The sequence below is a fragment of the Schistocerca americana genome, chromosome X (genome assembly GCF_021461395.2).
Source record: "Schistocerca americana isolate TAMUIC-IGC-003095 chromosome X, iqSchAmer2.1, whole genome shotgun sequence".
In the NCBI taxonomy this organism is placed as follows: Eukaryota; Metazoa; Arthropoda; class Insecta; order Orthoptera; family Acrididae; genus Schistocerca; species Schistocerca americana.
Window position 1 is genome coordinate 892,657,818 of NC_060130.1, and position 18,735 is coordinate 892,676,552.

The 18,735-nt window shown below is 43.3% G+C and overlaps 1 protein-coding gene across 1 annotated transcript in view; it reads left to right on the forward strand.

Annotated features, from left to right (window-relative positions):
* The first annotated feature begins 1,999 nt into the window (after positions 1 to 1,999).
* LOC124556562 (mucolipin-3-like) overlaps positions 2,000 to 18,735 on the forward strand; it is a 136,044-nt gene continuing 119,308 nt past the window's right edge. The window contains exon 1 of the mRNA XM_047130518.1: positions 2,000 to 2,170. Coding sequence (XP_046986474.1) covers positions 2,074 to 2,170 — 97 coding nt within the window. The 5' untranslated portion in view covers positions 2,000 to 2,073. The remainder of the gene's footprint in view (positions 2,171 to 18,735) is intronic.

An 18,735-nucleotide genomic window follows, 5' to 3' on the forward strand; every position in this document is an offset into this window, starting at 1 on the left:
ATAGTGACTGAGCTAGTGACTAAGCAAGTGTCTGAGAGACTGAGACTGAGCTACTGACTGAGAATGAGCCCTCCATTTTTTTTCTTTTCTTTATTGTAATTTCACCCCTGCCCCACAAGGGCACAAAGTTTCAAATCACGCAGTGATCACCATTCAAAGATAAGAGAAACTAGAGCTCATACTGAGGCGTTCAGAGAGTCGTTTTTCCCTTGCGCGATCCGCAAGTGGAACAGAGGGGTTGGGGGTTGGGGAGGGGAATATGACTTTGGCGCGAATTGTGCCCTCCGCCACACACCGCTTGGTGGCTAGCGGAGTATACATGTAGATGTAGAAGGACAGAGGATGGCGGGCAGTGGCACAGTCCACCGCTCTTCAGCTAAAGGGCTTTACAAAAAAAATGCAGAAAGGTGAACTGTTACATAAAAGGGGGATAAAAAGGGGGACATAAAACACTGTAAATGGAGATGATGGGAGGTAAAATACACACTAATACGAGGACATTCACTGGGGGCAGTTCAAAAGTCGACATAAAGTTAAAAGAACACAGCTGGCAATTTGAAGCGCACTTAAGAAACACTGGAGGCAAAAACAAGTTAAAAGTCGGCCACAGTATAAAAAGCACACGAACAATAATGGACTATATACAGGTCGAGCACGCAATTAAAACCACATCACTAGATGACACTGTATAACGGCACCAAACGCAACACTAACGCAGCACACTTGACAATGAATAAAAACCTGTGAGGATCCGCTGGGGGGGAGGGGGGGGGGGAAGGGAGAAGGGAAAAGGAGGAGGGGAGAGAAAGGGGGATGAGATGGGGGGCACGCGGAAGGGGAGCTGGGGTGGAAGGGACAGGAGAGGAAAACAGCCGAGGAGGGGTGCAGGGACTCAGGGGGAAGGAGGGAAATCCGCTCTGGGAGAGGGAGGGGAGAGGAATAGGGGTTGCATGGGGTGAGGGGAAGGAGGTGGGGGGGGGGGAACAAGACCAGGCTACGTTGATAGGAAGGGTAGATGTCACAGCGAAGTTCAACATCTGGGATGGGGAGGTGCTGGAAGTTTCCCTGATGAAGGAGATGCTGGATAGGGATACAGCGATAAGCCCTCCGGTCCGCGGCGGCGATCTAAATACTTACGGCCGAGAGGGCGTTGCCAGCATGTTGCTTGCGAGTCTGCCTTTGGCTTCTCTCGTGATAGGCGCACATGATTCAGCACCTACTATCGATCTTCTTGCTACATCTTTGCCGACCGGTGTGCTGGCGACAGCCTACGCCGTCACACTAACTTTTTCACTTAAAAAGTATTTAATGAAAACTGTTTCGTCAAATTGTCATTTACATACAGTGTGGATGTTAGCTCTGTTCAGTCATTGTAAACTCTAAATAATTTTTCGCTTTCACATATCTGATCTCACTTGCGGAATGACGCTCAGTGAAGAAAATATCCAAGTCGTCATGGAACATTTGCAATTTGCCACGACTGCAAAGCACAATGGTAAAATTAAGATTAAAAGGAGAAAGAAGTACAAAATCCACTTCTAAAACATGCATGAAGGCGGCGAAAATGGGTTAACTTCAGATGATTCCATATGACGAAACAGTCAAAACTGATTTCCCGAGAAACCCTGACTTGAGGTGACGGTCCGTTGACGGTTTGTGTGAATGCCACCATTTGAAACCCATTGTGAAATGTTTTGACGCGACATGAAGTGACGTGACTGCCAGTATGAACTGATTTTAAACTGAATGTGCTAAATAAAAACTCATTTTTCCAGTTTTGTCGTAAACTAAAAGAGCTTTAAACAGTTACGTTTTTTGTTTCATATGTGCGAATATTTAGCTAATTTTCTAATCGGTTGCCTCTACCCATGACGTCCTACAGTTCTTGCGCACGGCTGACTTTGCTGTAGTTGATCTTAATTCTCAACTATTTGCTGTATATCAACCTTCGATTGTTTTTTCCCCGTATAGTCTGTTTCAGCTGATAATGATCATATCTTCCCAAATGTGGATCTTTGACCCAGAACCGCAATTGTCAAATGTAGTGTTGATACTACAAATGCAGTGGTAAGAATGCTGTCCGCTGAAGTGACAGCGAGTGAATGTTCACACCGCAATGAAGGGAACTGTGTGCGTAGTGAAAGCCCTACTGTGGAGGTTAACAGGATACGTAAGTGATTACTCTGAAAAATTAGAGTAATTAGCCTTTCTAGAATTTGAGCGGTGCACGAGAGAACTTTAGTTTCTATCGGTTGATTGTTGATACTTGTTCTTAATCTCATTGTACGTTACTGTGTTGCCACTACATTTAGAAATGGAATACTATAAGTGTCATTCGTGTCATCACATGTGAATATGTGTTACATGACCCTCAACTTCGTGAAGTTTCAATAGGACTTCTGTATGTCATGTGCAGTATGCAGACGAATTTCCATCCTCTGAAAACAAACCTATGGAACTCAAAACCATTCAGATAATATTTTCGTAATACCGTAAATAGCAGACATGTCTCACCTGACGTAAACATCGACGAATCTTAATTGTTTGGTATTGTGTGTAGGCTAACCAAGTGATAAGTAATATCTCGAATTCTTCACTATTTAAAGTGAAATACAGGGGAATTAACGTTCTCGTATTATATCCCCACCTCTGCCCCCTTTCCTACCCTTTCTCATACACACAAAAAATAATGGTTACATGCCATTCACTGGATTTACCTTCCAACCTAATATAGACTTCCTGCTGCCCTACAGATCAGTCTGTTAGTAAAACTTTCACTCCGAAAAAAATATGTAGGGAAAATAAATAGGGCAAGTGTTTTGCTTTCTCAGTTTGTGGCCGCATTTCACATTCTAAAACATTCCTTCATGGCTTAAAACCGACATCCAGTATTGGTAGATTGAATCAACCTCCTGGGGATATGAAACACTGCGCATAGTGAGCTTGCTTTTGGATTAACTGAAGTTCCAGTACCACTTTGCCAAATCACTACCAAACAGTCACTTTTCGACCTAACCTAGACCTTGAGCTATGCTCCAGATCAGTATCTAACAACTGGATTGTTGTATCGATGTCGATTGTTTTTGCCAACTCACAACCAGATTGTCACCTTTCAGCATAACCTGTACCGTGGGCTCTGTTACCAGTCAGTCAGTCACTGCAACCTCCATTCCATAAACTTATCTAAAGCCAAAAGAAATATTGTCATTGTTTTGCTCTCTTTCTCTTTGTGCATGTATGACATCACAAACATATCAGTATTACATTATGGGATGGAGCCAACATTCGGTAGTGATAACTTGGTATTAAGTGTACTTTCTTTTCCATGGAGTCGGAGCTCCTGTAATGGACCAGGAACTGCTGTACATACCTTTTAACTTGAAAACAGCACAGTGAAATAAATCGTGTCATGTAACAATGGTACAATTGTAGACTTTCATTTTTCATTATTAAGGTTGCGAGTAAAGTAGCATATGACACTAGTTGTCTGACATCTTGACTTCTCCAACCTCAGGAGGAGGGAACAGAACAGTTGAGAAAAAGTTTGCAGGCTATATGATTTGTTGAATTATTCTGCAACAGTACATTAAATGCAAAGAAACTGTGTCACACACATTATTGTGTGTATAGTCTTGTTTAGTTTTAAGATGACGTTATAGCATAAACAAAAACTTTAAAGTTAAGTTTGAATACTGCAAATGGGTCACCATTTTAGTCACTGTTATAGACTAAAACAATATAGATTTGCATTTTTATTAACTTTCCCTGGATTGCTTGAAATGACTAACAAGTTGATTTTTTAATTTTCTGCAAGTTACATTCATTTCTGCAGCATAAGAAAACATTGTCAGTCAATTTTCCATTAGTTCTGTGGCGTGTATTTTTTCGATGGTACGTGACAGTCCAAATTACCATACACCTGTGCATAGCAGTGTGATCAGTGAATCAAGGCTTAATGCAATTACAAGCAGGTTTAAGCCTAGTGAACAGCAAGACTCATGGTATATTCTTTGAAGTGTGAAATCCTATGTTACATAGCTAGCCTTCAGGATATTTTTGTTGATATGTTGCAGTTGTACATCTTGGTTGTGTATTTTATTTATAACATGTGGTTTAATGCTTGTGAGTAGTAGCACTGATTATGTTCTTTACTAGACTTCTATAGACCTAGTGGAGACAGTGATCCATTGAGAGGAGCAATGTTTTGTTTTGTATTGTGTTGTATACTACATCTGTATAGGTTTCTTTATGATGATGCAGTAACACTGGACGGCAATACCGAAAATTCAGATTCTGCCTGTCTGCTTTGAGCTGTGGCACCATGAAGGTGGCGGATCCTCCTGTTTCCAGCTATGTGGTAACCATAACGTCACTAAATACACCTGCAAACGAAGCTGTAAATGCTATGAAATATTTCACTCCAGCGATAAAATGAAACTAACAGGACAATCACGGGAAGTAGGAGGTTTATGGTGGGGACATGCTAAATGTACAACAATAAGAATAACATCACAATTTAAAAAAAAAAGTGAAATCCTCAAAAACAGAATAAGAAAGTATAAAAAGACATCTGGAATCAATTATTTCATTTGACCTATATAGCTCAAACAAAACTCTCTCTCTCTCTCTCTCTCTCTCTCTCTCTCTCTCTCTCTCTCTCTCTCTCTCAGGCTAGTGCTTCACTACACTCACGAACAGTTTAGAAACATAAATGTCCCACACTAGTGTGTGCCCTGTGCCATCTCTTGCTCCAACGTGACGTCTGTACAGTCCATTTCAAATGTGCTGCACTTAATGTCACACAAGTTATGTCACAGGTCAAAGCAGATGAGTGGAATTGGACCATTCAGCTACCTGCACCAAACTGTAGTGTAGACTGAGGTCTAGGATGCAAGGTGAAAATTTGATTGTGAGTTGGCAAAGCCAAAGAATGTATCTTAGTAGTCTTTTTTTTATGTAAGTTGTGCATTCCAAAGCTGCACTAAAGTGTTTGATGAAATCCCCTATTTCTCCATTGTGGCCCGATATTTTCAAGTTGATACTATGTTTGAGAATGTTAATAACAATAATAGTCCTAAAAAATCTATTATTGTGGAAGACCTGTTAATTTGTCAGTTTCTGTTTTCTAATGTTCTCATCTTGATGATGTCTTGAGTATTGTATCTTCCATGTTAATAACATCATTGGTCTGTCAGTGAGGTATCACATTAATAACAAATCCCAAAACCGGAAACAGCTAATGAAGAATCGCATTCTTTCCAAATCACCATTGCATTGTAAATAGGTGGTATTGTGTCGGAAGCTTCAAAACTTTACTTCTCCAAGCCTATGATATTTCTAATACACAATTGGTGTCCTAACATTATCTACTTTGCCTCTATGGAGATACCTTTTAATATTAAGATTTCTCACTAAAGTATTTATCTTGTGGGAAATAAAGCTCCTTCATACAGCAGATAGGACGAGGCTCGCCAGACAACAAGATTGATACCAGGGTGTTCATCCTCGCTTTTGAGGGGGTCACCTACATAGAAAGTCAAAATCATGATTGACTCCATGTCTCTTAACTGGCAGCCCACTGTACACAGTCACTCAATGTCCTACATGTCCTCAGTGGTACTTCCTGGGGTGCTGATCGAACCACACTCCTTGGTTCGTGCTGGTCCCTTGTCCGTTCGAAACTCTAATATGGGTGCTTTGTTTATGCAACTGCACACCTATCCCTTTTACACCATCTCAACGCTATCCATCATCATGGCATCCATTTGGCCATAGGCACCTTTTACACCAGTCCAGTTGAGAGTCTGTATGCGGAAGCTGCTGAACTACCACTGTCCTACCACCATGACTTTCGCCTCAGCAGGTATGCATGCTGTTTGTCTGCCATGTGTGGCCACCCGTCCTATGCCTCTTTCTTTGATGATTCCTTTGATTGTCAGTAGGGGGTTCATCCCTCTTCTGTTACCTCCTGGAATCCGCTTTCGCCACTTGATATGGGAGCTTAACTTCACACTACCTGCAGCTTTCCCAACGGGTGTGAACCCTTCACCACCTTGGCTTGAAGCAGCCCATGTTCCCCTAGGCCTTCATTCACTTCCTGAGGACACTACTCCAGCCTCCGTCTATCGCCTTCAGTTTCAAGACCTTCGCATGGAACTTAGAGATAGTACCTTCGTACACACTGATGGCTCTCGGACTGACCATGGGGTTGGGTGTGCCTTCGTCATTGGCACCCGTGTCTTTCGGTTTTGGATCCGGCAGTCTCCTCAGTATTTACAGCCGAGCTTTTAATCTTGTATCAGGCCACGGAGTACATCCAGCGACACAGCCTTCCCACTTGTGTCCTCTTCTCAGAATCACTCAGTGCCCTCCAAAGTCTCTGTGCACTGTACACTGCTCATCCCCTGGTGCAGCAGGTCCAGAAAAACTGTCACGTGCTCACCCTTGGTGGAGCCAATGTCATGTTTCTGTGGGTCCCTGGTCATGTCGATCTGCCAGGCTGCTGATGCTGCTGCCAAGGTTGCAGACCTGGTATCTCAGTCCAAGTACCTATATTCCGTCCGATGACCTCTGCGTTGCCCTCTGTCTGGAGGTGGTGTCCCTTTTTGCAGCACCAATGGTCCTCCCTTCATGGGAATAAGCTATGGCTTATTAAACCTCTCCTAGTGCCTTGGGTGACCTCGTCTCGGGCCTCCCTCAAGGAGGAGATTATTTTAACTCGGCTGCGTATTGGGCACTGCCTCATCACTTTGTACGCATTGCGGCCAAATTTTAACTGTCTGCCACTTCCTGCTGGAATGCCTCTTTTTCAATTTATGTTTGAGCTGCCCCACATGAACCATGGACCTTGCCGTTGGTGGGGAGGCATGCGTGTCTCAGTGATACAGATAGCCGTACCATAGGTGCAACCAAAACGGAGGGGTATCTGTTGAGAGGCCAGACAAATGTGTGGTTCCTGAAGAGGGACAGCAGCCTTTTCAGTAGTTGCAGGGGCAACAGCCTGGATGATTGACTGATCTGGCCTTGTAACACTAACCAAAATGTCCTTGCCGTGCTGGTACTGCGAATGGCTGAAAGCAAGAGAAAACTACAGCCATGATTTTTCCCAAGGGCATGCAGCTTTGCTGTATGGTTAAATGATGATGGCGTCCTCTTGGGTAAAATACTCCAGAGGTAAAATAGTCCCCCATTCGGATTTCCGGGCGGGGATTACTCAGGAGACGTTATCAGGAAAAAGAAAACTGGCGTTCTACGGGTTGGAGCATGGAATGTCAGATCCCTTAATCGGGCAGGTAGGTTAGAAAATTTAAAAGGGGAACAGATTAGGTTAAAGTTCGATATAGTGGGAATTAGTGAAGTTCAGTGGCAAGAGGAACAAGACTTTTGGTCAGGCGAATACAGGGTTATAAATACAAAATCAAATAGGGGTAATGCCAGAGTAGGTTTAATAATGAATTAAAAAAATTGGAATGCGGGTAAACTACTACAAACAGCGTAGTGAACGCATTATTGTGGCCAAGATAGATATGAAGCCCATGCTTACCACAGTAGTACAAGTTTATATGCCAACTAGCTCCGCAGATGACGAAGAGATTGATGAAGTATATGATGAGATAAAAGAAATTATTCAGATAATGAAGGGAGATGAAAATTTAATAGTCATGGGTGACTGGAATTTGATAGTAGTAAAAGGAAGAGAAGGAATCATAGTAGGTGAATATGGAATGGGGGTAAGGAATGAAAGAGGAAGCCACCTGGTAGAATTTTGCACAGAGCGAAACTTAATTATAGGCAGCACTTGGTTCAAGAATCATGAAAGAAGGTTGTGTACATGGAAGAAGTGTAGAGATACTGGAAGGTTTCAGATAGGTTATATAATGGTAAGACAGAGATGTAGGAACCAGATTTTAAATTATAAGACATTTCCAGGGGTAGATGTGGACTCTGACCACAATCTATTGGTTATGAATTGTCGATTAAAACTGAAGAAACTGCAAAAAGGTGGGAGTTTAAGGAGATGGGACCTGGATAAACTGACAGAACCAGAGGTTGTACAGAGTTTCAGGGAAAGCATAAGGGAGCAATTGACAGGAATGGGGGAAAGAAATACAGTAGAAGAAGAATGGGTAGCTTTGAGAGATAAAATAGTGAAGGCAGCAGAGAATCAAGTAGGCAAAAAGATGAGGGCTTATAGAAATCCTTGGGTAACAGAAGAGATATTGAATTTAATTGATGAAAGGAGAAAATACAAAAATGCAGTAAATGAAGCAGGCAAAAATACAAACATCTCAAAAATGAGATCGACAGGAAGTGCAAATTAGCTAAGCAGGGATGGCTAGATGACAAATGTAAGCATGTAGAGGCATATATCACTAGGGATAAGATAGATACTGCCTACAGGAAAATTAGAGAGACCTGTGGAGAAAAGAGAACCACTTGCATGAATATCAAGAGCTCAGATGGAAACCCAGTTCTAAGCAAAGAAAGGAAAGCAGAAAGGTGGAAGGAGTATATAGAGGGTCTATACAAGGGTGATGTCCTTGATGACAATATTATGGAAATGGAAGAGGATGCAGATGAAGATGAAATGGGAGATACGATACAGTGTGAAGAGTTTGACAGAGCACTGAAAGACTTAAGTCGAAACAAGGCCCCGGGACTAGACAACATTCCGTTAGAACTACTGACAGCCTTGGGAGAGTCAGGCCTAACAAAACTCTACCATCTAGTGAGCAAGATGTACGAGATAGGCGAAATACCCTCAGACTTCAAGAAGAATATAGTAATTCCAATCCCAAAGAAAGCAGCTGTTGACAGAGGTGAAAATTACTAAACTATCAGTTTAATAACACGATTTCTTTACAGACGAATCGAAAAGCTGGTAGAAGCTGACCTTGGGGAAGACCAGTTTGGATTCCGTAGAAATGTTGGAACACATGAGGTAATATTGACCCTACGACTTATCTTAGAAAATAGATTAAGGAAAGGCAAACCTACATTTCTAGCATTTGTAGACTTAGAGAAAGCTTTTGACAATGTTGATTGGAATACTCTCTTTCAAATTGTGAAGGTGGCAGGGGTAAAATACAGGGAGTGAAAGGCTATTTACAATTTGTACAGAAACCAGTTATACGAGTCGAGGAACATGAAAGGGAAGCGGTGGTTGGGAAGGGGGTGAGACAGGGTTGTAGCCTATCCCCAATGTTATTCAATTTGTATATTGGGCAAGCAGTAAAGGAAACAAAAGAAAAATTTGGAGTAGGAATTAAAATCCATGGAGAAGAAATAAAAACTTTGAGGTTCGCCATTGACATTCTGTCAGAGACAGCAAAGGACCTGGAAGAACAGCTGAACAGAATGGACATTGTCTTGAAAGGAGGATATAAGATGAACATCTACAAAAGCAAAACAAGGATAATGGAATGTAGCCTAAATAAGTTGGGTGATGCTGAGGGAATTAGATTAGGAAATGAGACATTTAAAGTAGTAAATGAGTTTTGCTATTTGGGGAGCAAAATAATTGATGATGGTCGAAGTAGAAAGGATGTAAAATGTAGACTGGCAATGGCAAGAAAAGCGTTTCTGAAGAAGAGAAATTTGTTAACATCGAGTATAGATTTAAGTGTCGGGAAGTGGTTTCTGAAAGTATTTGTATGGAGTGTAGCCATGTATGGAAGTGAAACGTGGACAATAAATAGTTAAGACAAGAAGAGAATAGAAGTTTTCGAAATGTGGTGCTACAGAAGAATGCTGAGGATTAGATGGGTAGATCACATAACTAATTAGGAGGTATTGAATAGAATTGGGGAGAAGAGAAACTTGACTAGAAGAAGAGATCGCTTGGTAGGACATATTCTGAGGCATCAAGGGATCACCAATTTAGTATTGGAGGGCATTGTGGAGGGTAAAAATCGTAGAGGGAGACAAAGAGATGAATACAGTAAGCAGATTCAGAAGAATATAGGTTGCAGTAGGTACTGGGAGATGAAGCAGCTTGCACAGGATAGAGTAGCATGGAGAGCTGCATCAAACCACTCTCTCGACTGAAGACCACAACAGCAATGTTCGAGCTTGGGTTTGCCATCTGATTTATCAGACATTTTACCGAATGACGCGCGGGCTGTCGACAGCGTTCTACTTTTTATCCGCTGAAGCAATATGGTGAATGCCATTTAATTTTTAGTTTTGGACCTCCATTTTTGTATGGTGTCCTTTAGTCCTTTTTCCATGTGCCTTTTTTAGCTGTCTACTATTCTGTCCATTGTGTTCTATAGTTTTGACTTGGGCGCGTATGACCTCAGTTATTTTTTGTGCCCTAAAACAAAACAAACAAACTGCAGAGCTGGCGGCCATCTCATGCTCTTGAGCACATCCACCCATGGCTTGACGAGTCATTTCTTCTGTGTAAGACTCCTTGAGCAGCCATTCAGGAGTCCATCTATGCCCTGGAGCGCTCCCGTCATTTAGTGGTGTTTGTGTGGACTCCAGGACACGCCGGAATCCCAGGCAATGAACTTGCTGACAGGCTGACCAAACAGGCTACACGGAAACTGCTTCCAGAGATTGGCATCTTGGAAACTGAGCTGCGATGTGTCTTACACCACAGGGTATTTCAGCTTTAGGAGATGGAATGGCTAACAGTATGCACAACAAACTGTGTATCATTAAGGAGACTACAAATGTGTGGAAGTCCTCCACGCGTCCTCTCATAGGGACTATGTGGTTCTCTGCCGGCTCCGCATTAGCCACACTTGGGTGACCCACAGCTATCTTGCTCAGTGAAGACCCGCCTCAGTGTTGGTGCGGCGCCCAGTCGACAGTGGCCTGTATTCTGGTGCACTGTCCCACTTTGACTGCCCTGCGACGAAATCTTGGGTTACCAGACTCGTTACCGCTAATTTTATCTGACAATGCCTCATCGGCTGATTTAGTTTCACATTTTATTTGTGAGGGTGGGTTTTATCTTTTGATCTAAGTGTTAGGCCATGTCATTTGTCCCTCTGTGTCCTCCACCCTAGTGCGTTTAGGGTGGAGGTTTTAATATGTTGCAGAGTGGCTGGCTTCTCTTTATTATTCTCATGGTCAGCCAGCCATGGTAATCTGCTCTCGTGTTTTGATCTCTTCAACATGTTTCGTGCGTCTCTCTCTGGTTTTCTTGTCCAAATTTGTCTATTGTAGTGTTTGTTGCTCATCTGTCATTCTTGTGGTTTTCTTCTTTCTTCCAGCTGTGTTTTGTATGTCTCGATTATTTTACTCCCACTCTTGTGGAATTATTTTAATCAGAACAAGGGACTGATGAGCTAGCAGTTTGTTCCCCCCCCCCCTTCCCCTCTTTTAAACCAACCAACCAACCAACTGTATGTCACAGGGAACATGTTTCTTGGCTTAATTGCCAGTGTCACCAGGAGGATGAAAAGCTCTGCAAAAAAAGTGAATCGATCTCAAGATGTGCTGCATGCCAATGAGATGCACGGCTCTTGAGGTGGAACAGTCATTAGTGGGCAATCTCTGGGAAACCTGGTGCACCTCAATTGTACTGAGCTTTCCTAGGCGAGTGGGGCTGTGTCCGGGTAGACACTTCCTTTATTAGCTGCTTATGGGACTTCCAATAAACTTAAATCACCTTCTTACACTCCCAGCAATTTGAGTTGTCCGTTGGACACAGAAAACCCAAAGCAACCATGTGGGGTTAATCTGGGTGAGACACCTTTGAATATGGGTGAAAGCAGTAATAGTGATGGACCACTTCCTGTGGTAAATAATGTTTATTGTTGATGAACATATAGAAGGTTTGTTTGAAAAATTGTCACCTCTCTACATCCATAAAGCTCTAGAGGAACTTGCAGAGTAATTTAAATGTATCAAGGGTGTGTGAAATGGTACACCCCTGATTTAGACTCTGAAAGCTACCAAAGTAACAAAGTTGTTAAATGCCAAACTATTTCGTGACAACACTATCAGCAGTGGACTGCATGCTGGGCTACATTGTGGGAGGAGTTCTAATGTGCTGGGACATAATGGATAAGGGTACCAAAGACCTTCAACATCTGTCTGTAGTGCAGTAGTTACTCATCTGTTTTGTTTTGAGAGTGAAGGCTTCCATTCGGTCCCTTGTTGACCAGTCTGGTGTGGCAGTTAAAGATAGCAAAACAAAAGCCAAAGTTTTAAATTTGACATTCAAGAAATCAATCGCACAGGAGAATCGTACATGCATACCATCACTTGACAATTGGACAGACTCCTGTGAGGATGACATAGTAATAAGCATACCTAGTGTTTAGTAAGCCAGTCAGTCAGGCTCCAGCTCTCAGCTGATATGAGTAAATCTACAGAGTGGCAAGTTAAGTGTTTCTTTTTCTGTGTTTTCCTCATAGTATATTTATTGAACTTCATGCATGTTTCTCTGTTTAATTTGTTTCATCTCACATATTTGTAAGTGTAAATTCATTCAGTCTGTAGCACAATAGTTGATCACTGTACAGCCAGCTACATAGCTCATTAACGCATCAGCATCCATTGGTGATGCATTAGGAGGGTAGCAAGTTGCATATCTAGAATTGTGTGCTGTTCCCCTTTTCAGTTAGTCTTGCTAGGATAGCTAGGACTGGTGCATGCTATGTGTGGATGCAGGAAGTGTTGGCCGCAATTTGCGAACAGCTGAATGAATGTGCTTTTGTCTACGGTCAGTCGTCTTCAGGCTGCTGCCTCGGGATGTATGGTTGGTGAATAATCTGGCGTGTCACATGCGACACCTCATGTGTTGCTTGTTTTGCCAATGGACTCTGCTTCTGAGGCACCTCTTAGTGCACTTGACTTGGTGGATCCGCCCCCACAACAGGGTGAGAGGTGGGTGGTAACAAGTTCACATCACTCTAGACTGAGGAACAATGTGGAGACTGGCTGCTTGACCTTATTCATTCACTCTGTGAGTGGACAGGTGGCTGCTCCTTCAGTAGGGTCCAAGCAGGCACATGGGAGGAGGGGTTTACTAGTTACTAGGAGTTCCAATGTTAGGCATGTTATGGAGTTCCTTAGACGGATGGAGTTAAGAACTGGAAAGAAAGCTAATGTGTAGTCGGTATGTCTGCTGGGGGGCCTCATTTGATATGTGGAGGTGGCCTTGCCTGTGGCTATCGAGCATGCAGGGTGCAGTCATCTGCATGTTGTGGCTCACATCAGCACCGATGATGCCTGTCCAATGGGTTGTGAGATGATTCTCAGTTCATACAGGAGGCTAGTGGAGGTGGTGAAGAGTGCTGGTGTCATGTGCGGGATACGAGCAGAGGTCACAATTTGCAGCATCTTTCTGAGAGTTGATCGGGGTCCTTTGGTTTGGAGACAAGTGGAGGGTCTCAACCAAAGGCTTCGTCAACTCTGTGACTGTCTTGACTGCAGGTTTCTAGACCTGCATTATCATGTGGGGATTTTTAGGACTCTCCTTTTGATAGTTCAGGGAGACACTACACAAAGGAAGCAGCTACTCGGGCGGCAGAGTACTTGTGGAGAGCATAAGAGGGTTTTTTAGCTAGGCTACTGAACACTCACCAGTCAATATGCAGCAAGGGAAGTCAAATGACATTTGAAATAAAGACTGTCACAGTTTATCAGTAAACTGTCAAAGTATTTGTAATAAAGTTCCTGAATTTACTGCTCTCCAGGAAAGTTCTCATGCACACATTGTTCTTGGGACGAAGAGGTGGCTGTAACCTGAAGGGGAAAACTCTGAGATATGTAGCGAGTCATGGAACGTATACTATGTGGTCCAAAGTATCCGGACAGCCCCAAAAACATATGTTTTTTCATATTGGGTGCATTTTGCTGCCACCTACTGCCAGGTACTCCATATCAGTGACCTCATTAGTCATTAGACATCTTGAAAGAGCAGACTGGGTCGCTCCGTAGAACTCAGGCTTCGAACATGGCCAAGTGATTGGGAGTCACTTGTCTCATATGTCTGTACGCGAGATTTCCACACTCCTAAACATCCGTTGGTCCACTGTTTCTGATGTGATAGTAAAGTGAAAACATGAAGGTACACATACAGCACAAAAGCATACAGGCCGACCTCGTCTGTTGACTGAGAGATACCACCAACAGTTGAAGAGGGTCATAATGTATAATAGACCGACATCTAGCCATACCATCACCCAGGAATTACAGACTGTATCAGGATCCACTGCAAGTACTATGACAGTTAGGCGGGAGGTGAGAAAACTTGGATTTCATGGTCGAGCGGCTGCTTATAAGCCACACATCATGCCGCTAAATGCCAAACGACGCCTTGCTTGGTGTAAGGAGCATAAATATTTGATGATTGAACAGTGGAAAAACATTGTGTGGAGTGACGAATCTTGGTACACATTGTGGCGATCAGATGGCAGGGTGTTGGTATGGCGAATTCCCGGTGAACATTATCTGCCAGCATGTGTAGTGCCAACAGTAAAAATCGGAGGCAGTTGTGTTATGGTGTGGTCGTGTTTTTCATGGAGAGGACTTGCACCCCTTGTTTTGCATGGCACTATCAGAGCACAGGCCTATATTGATGTTTTAAGCACTTTGTTGCTTTCCACTGTTGAAGAGCAATTCGGGGGTGGCAATTGCATCTTCCAACACGATTGAGTATCTGTTCATACTGCATGGCCTGTGGCAGAGTGGTTACACTGCAATAACGTCCCTGTAATGGTCTGGCCTGCACAGAGTGCTGACCTGAATCCTATAGAATACCTTAGTGATGTCGACTTCGTGCCAGGCCTCACCGACCGACATTGATACCTCTCTTCAGTGCAGCGCCCTTGAAGAATGGGCTGCCATTCCCTAAGAAACCTTCCAGCGCCTGATTGAATGTATGCCTGTGAGAGTGGAAGCTGTCACAAAGGCTAAGGGTGGACCAACAACATATTGAATTCCAGCATTACTGATGGAGGGCACTACAAACTTAAGTTATTTTCAGCCAGGTGTCTGGATACTTTTGATAACATTGTGTATATTGGAGGGAGAGATCAGAGGCCATAGGAGGGGGAGTGATCATTGCAGTTGACAAAAATAGCTTCATTGATATCGAAGCTGAGTGTGACACTGAAGTCATCTGGTCAAATGTAACAGGCATAGGTGAAACAAAGTTAATTATTGGGTGTTTTTTACCAGCCACCCGATTCTGCTGTGACAGTGCTAGTGTCGTCGTAACTGCCGTCTGCTTCACATCTGCTATGCAGCAAGCTACGTAAATTTAAGTATTAACTGTGTTTTTCTTACGTGTCACTTCTTTTTCCGTGTTTTTACTTTTAGGAAGCTTTAATTTTCGAGTACTAGTAATAATATTCTGTAGATGTTGTGTTTGTTTTGAATACGGTCAGAGACAGTTAGTGCTCATTTTCATTGTTTCCAACAAGAAGTGTCTAGTAACCACAGTTTAGTCAGCTATCAGTCGCCATTAGTGAATTAGCAGTCTAGTTAAAAGTTGATTACTTAACTCTCTATGGTAAATTATTGATTTCTTAGTATGGGTAGGATGTGTGACTGCTGTGTACGGATGCAGGAGGAGCTGGCCACTGTTCGCGAACAGCTGAACATGCTGATGGCCGCAAACAGCCGTCTTCAGGCTGCTGCCTCAGAGTGTAGGAGCAGTGGAGAGTCTGGTGTGTCGCATGGTACACCCCAGGTGTTACATGCTTCACCCACAGTCTCTGCTGTTGAGACATCTTTGCGGGTACTGGGCGCGGTTGGGCCACTCTCTCCCCAAGGGGAGTGGAGGGTTCAACAGCGTTCGCGCTTTACGAGGCGGAGGGTCAATGTGGGGCCTGGTCACGTGTCATCGCCTGCTCTGCCTGTGAGTGGACATGTGGCCACTCCTCCAGCAAGGGCCGAGCAGGCACATGGGGGAGCGGTTCATTAGTGACTGGTAGCTACAATGTTAGGCGGGTGATGGAGCCCCTTAGGGAAATAGCGGAAAGGTCGGGGAAGAAGGCCAGTGTTCACTCTGTCTGCTTGCTGGGGGGTCTCATCCGAGATGTGGAGGAGGCCCTGCCGGCGGCGATAGAGAGCACTGGGTGCACCCGACTGCAAATTGTTGCTCATGTTGGCACCAATGACTCCTGCCGTCTGGGTTCAGAGGTCATCCCCAGTTCATACAGGTGGTTGACGGAGTTGAAGGCGGAAAGCCTCGCTCGCGGGGTGGAATCTGACCTAACTCTTTGTAGTGTCATTCCAAGAACCGATTGCAGTCCTCTGCTTTGGAGCTGTGTGTAAGGCTTAAACCAGAGGCTCAGATGATTCTGCGGAGATCTGGGGTGCAAATTTCTCTACCTCCGCTATCGGGTGGAGAAATGTAGGGTCTCCCTGAATAGGTCAGGCGGTGCACTACACGCAGGAAGTGGCTACAAGGGTAGCAGAGTACGTGTGGAGTGCACATGTGGGTTTTTTAGGTCAGAGAATTCCCTCCCTAGGCCTGACAAGATGCCTCCTGAGACGCGACAAGGTAGCAGTAAGCATAACGCAACAAGGAATGACAATATTAATGAGGTAATAGTAAACTGCAGGAGTGTCTATAGCGATGTCCCAGAACTGCTCTCATTAATAAATGGTCACAATGCCCACATAGTACTAGGGACAGAAAGTTGGCTGAAACCAGATGTAAACAGTAATGAAATTCTAAACTCAGATTGGAATGTATACTGCGGAGACAGGCTGGACAGTGAAGGGGGAAGCGTTTTTATAGCAATAAAAAGTGCAATAGTATCAAAGGAAATTGACAGAGATCAGAAATGTGAAATAATTTGGGTGAAGGTCACAGTTAAAGCAGACTCAAACATGGTAATTGGATGTCTCTATAGGCCCCCTGGCTCAGCAGCTGTTGTGGCAGAACACCTGAAGGAAAATTTGGAAAATATTTTGAGTAGGTTTCCTGACCATGTTATAGTTCTGGGTGGAGATTTTAATTTACCAGATATAGACTGGGAGACTCAAACGTTCATAATGGGTGGCAGGGACAAAGAATCCAGTGCAATTTTTTTAAGTGTGTTACCTGAAAACTACCTTGAGCAGTTAAACAGAGAACCGACTCTGGGCGATAATTTATTAGACCTTCTGGTGACAAACAGACACGAACTATTTGAAACAGTTAATGCAGAACAAGGAAACAGCGATCATAAAGCGGTTACTGCATCGATGATTTCAGCCGTGAATAGAAATATAAAAAAAGGTAGGAAGATTTTTCTGTTTACCAAAAGTGACAAAAGGCAGATTTCAGAGTACTTGACGGCTCAACACAACAGTTTTGTCTCAAGTACAGATAGTGTTGAGGATCAGTGGACAAAGTTCAAAACCATCGTACAATATGCATTAGATGAGTATGTTACAAGCAAGATCGTAAGAGGTGTAAAAGAGCCACCGTGGTACAACAACGGAGTTACGAAAATGCTACGGAAGCAAAGGGAACTTCACAGCAAACATGAACATAGCGAAAGCCTTCCAGACAAACAAAAATTACACGAAGCGAAATGTAGTGTGAGGAGGGCTGTGCGAAAGGTGTTCAATGAATTCGAAAGTAAAGTTCTATGTATTGACTTGGCAAAAATCCTAAGAAATTTTGGTCTTATGTCAAAGCGGTAGGTGGATCAAAACAAAATGTCCAGACACTCTGTGACCAAAATGGTACTGAACAGAGGGTGACAGACTGAAGGCCAAAATACTAAATGTCTTTTTCCAAAGCTGTTTCACAGAGGAAGACTGCTCTGTAGTTGCTTCTCTAGATTTTAGCACAGATGACAAAATGGTAGATATCAAAATAGATGACAGAGGGATAGAAAAACAATTAAAATTGCTAAAAACAGGAAAGGCCGCTGGACCTGATGGGATACCAGTTCGATTTTACACAGAATACGCGAAGGAACTTGCCCCCCTTCATGCAGCAGTGTACCGTAGGTCTCTAGAAGAGTGTAGCATTCCAAAAGATTGGAAAAGGGCACAGGTCATCCCCATTTTCAAGAATGTACATCGAACAGATGTGGAGAACTATAGATCTAGATCTCTAACATTGGTCAGTTGTAGAATTTTGGAACACGTGTTATGTTAGAGTATAGCCTAATGACTTTTCTGGAGACTAGAAATCTACTCTGTTGGAATCAGCATGAGTTTCGAAAAAGACGACCGTGTGAAACCCAGCTTGCGCTATTCGTAAACGAGACTCGGAGGGCCATAGATGCGGGTTCCCAGGTAGATGCCATGTTTCTTGACTTCCGCACGGCATTTGATACAGTTCCCCACAGTCATTTAATGAACAAAGTAAAGGCATATGGACTATCAAACCAATTGTGTGATTGGATTGAAGAGTTCCTAGATAAAAGAACACAGCATATCTTTCTCAATGGAGAGAAGTCTTCTGAAGTAAGAGTGACTGCAGGTGTGCTGCAGGGGAGTGTCGTGGGACCATTGCTATTCATAATATACATAAATGACCTTGTGGATGACATCGGAAGTTCACTGAGGCTTTTTGCAGATGATGCTGTGGTGTATCGAGAGGTTGTAACAATGGAAAATTGTACTGAAATGCAGGAGGATCTGCAACGAATTGACGCATGGTGCAGGGAATGGCAATTGAATCTCAATGTAGACAAGTGTAATGTGCTGCGAATACATAGAAAGAAAGATCCTTTTCATTTAGCTACAATATAGCAGGGCAGCAACTGGAGGCAGTTAATTCCATAAAATTATCTGGGAGTAGGCATTAGGAGTGATCTA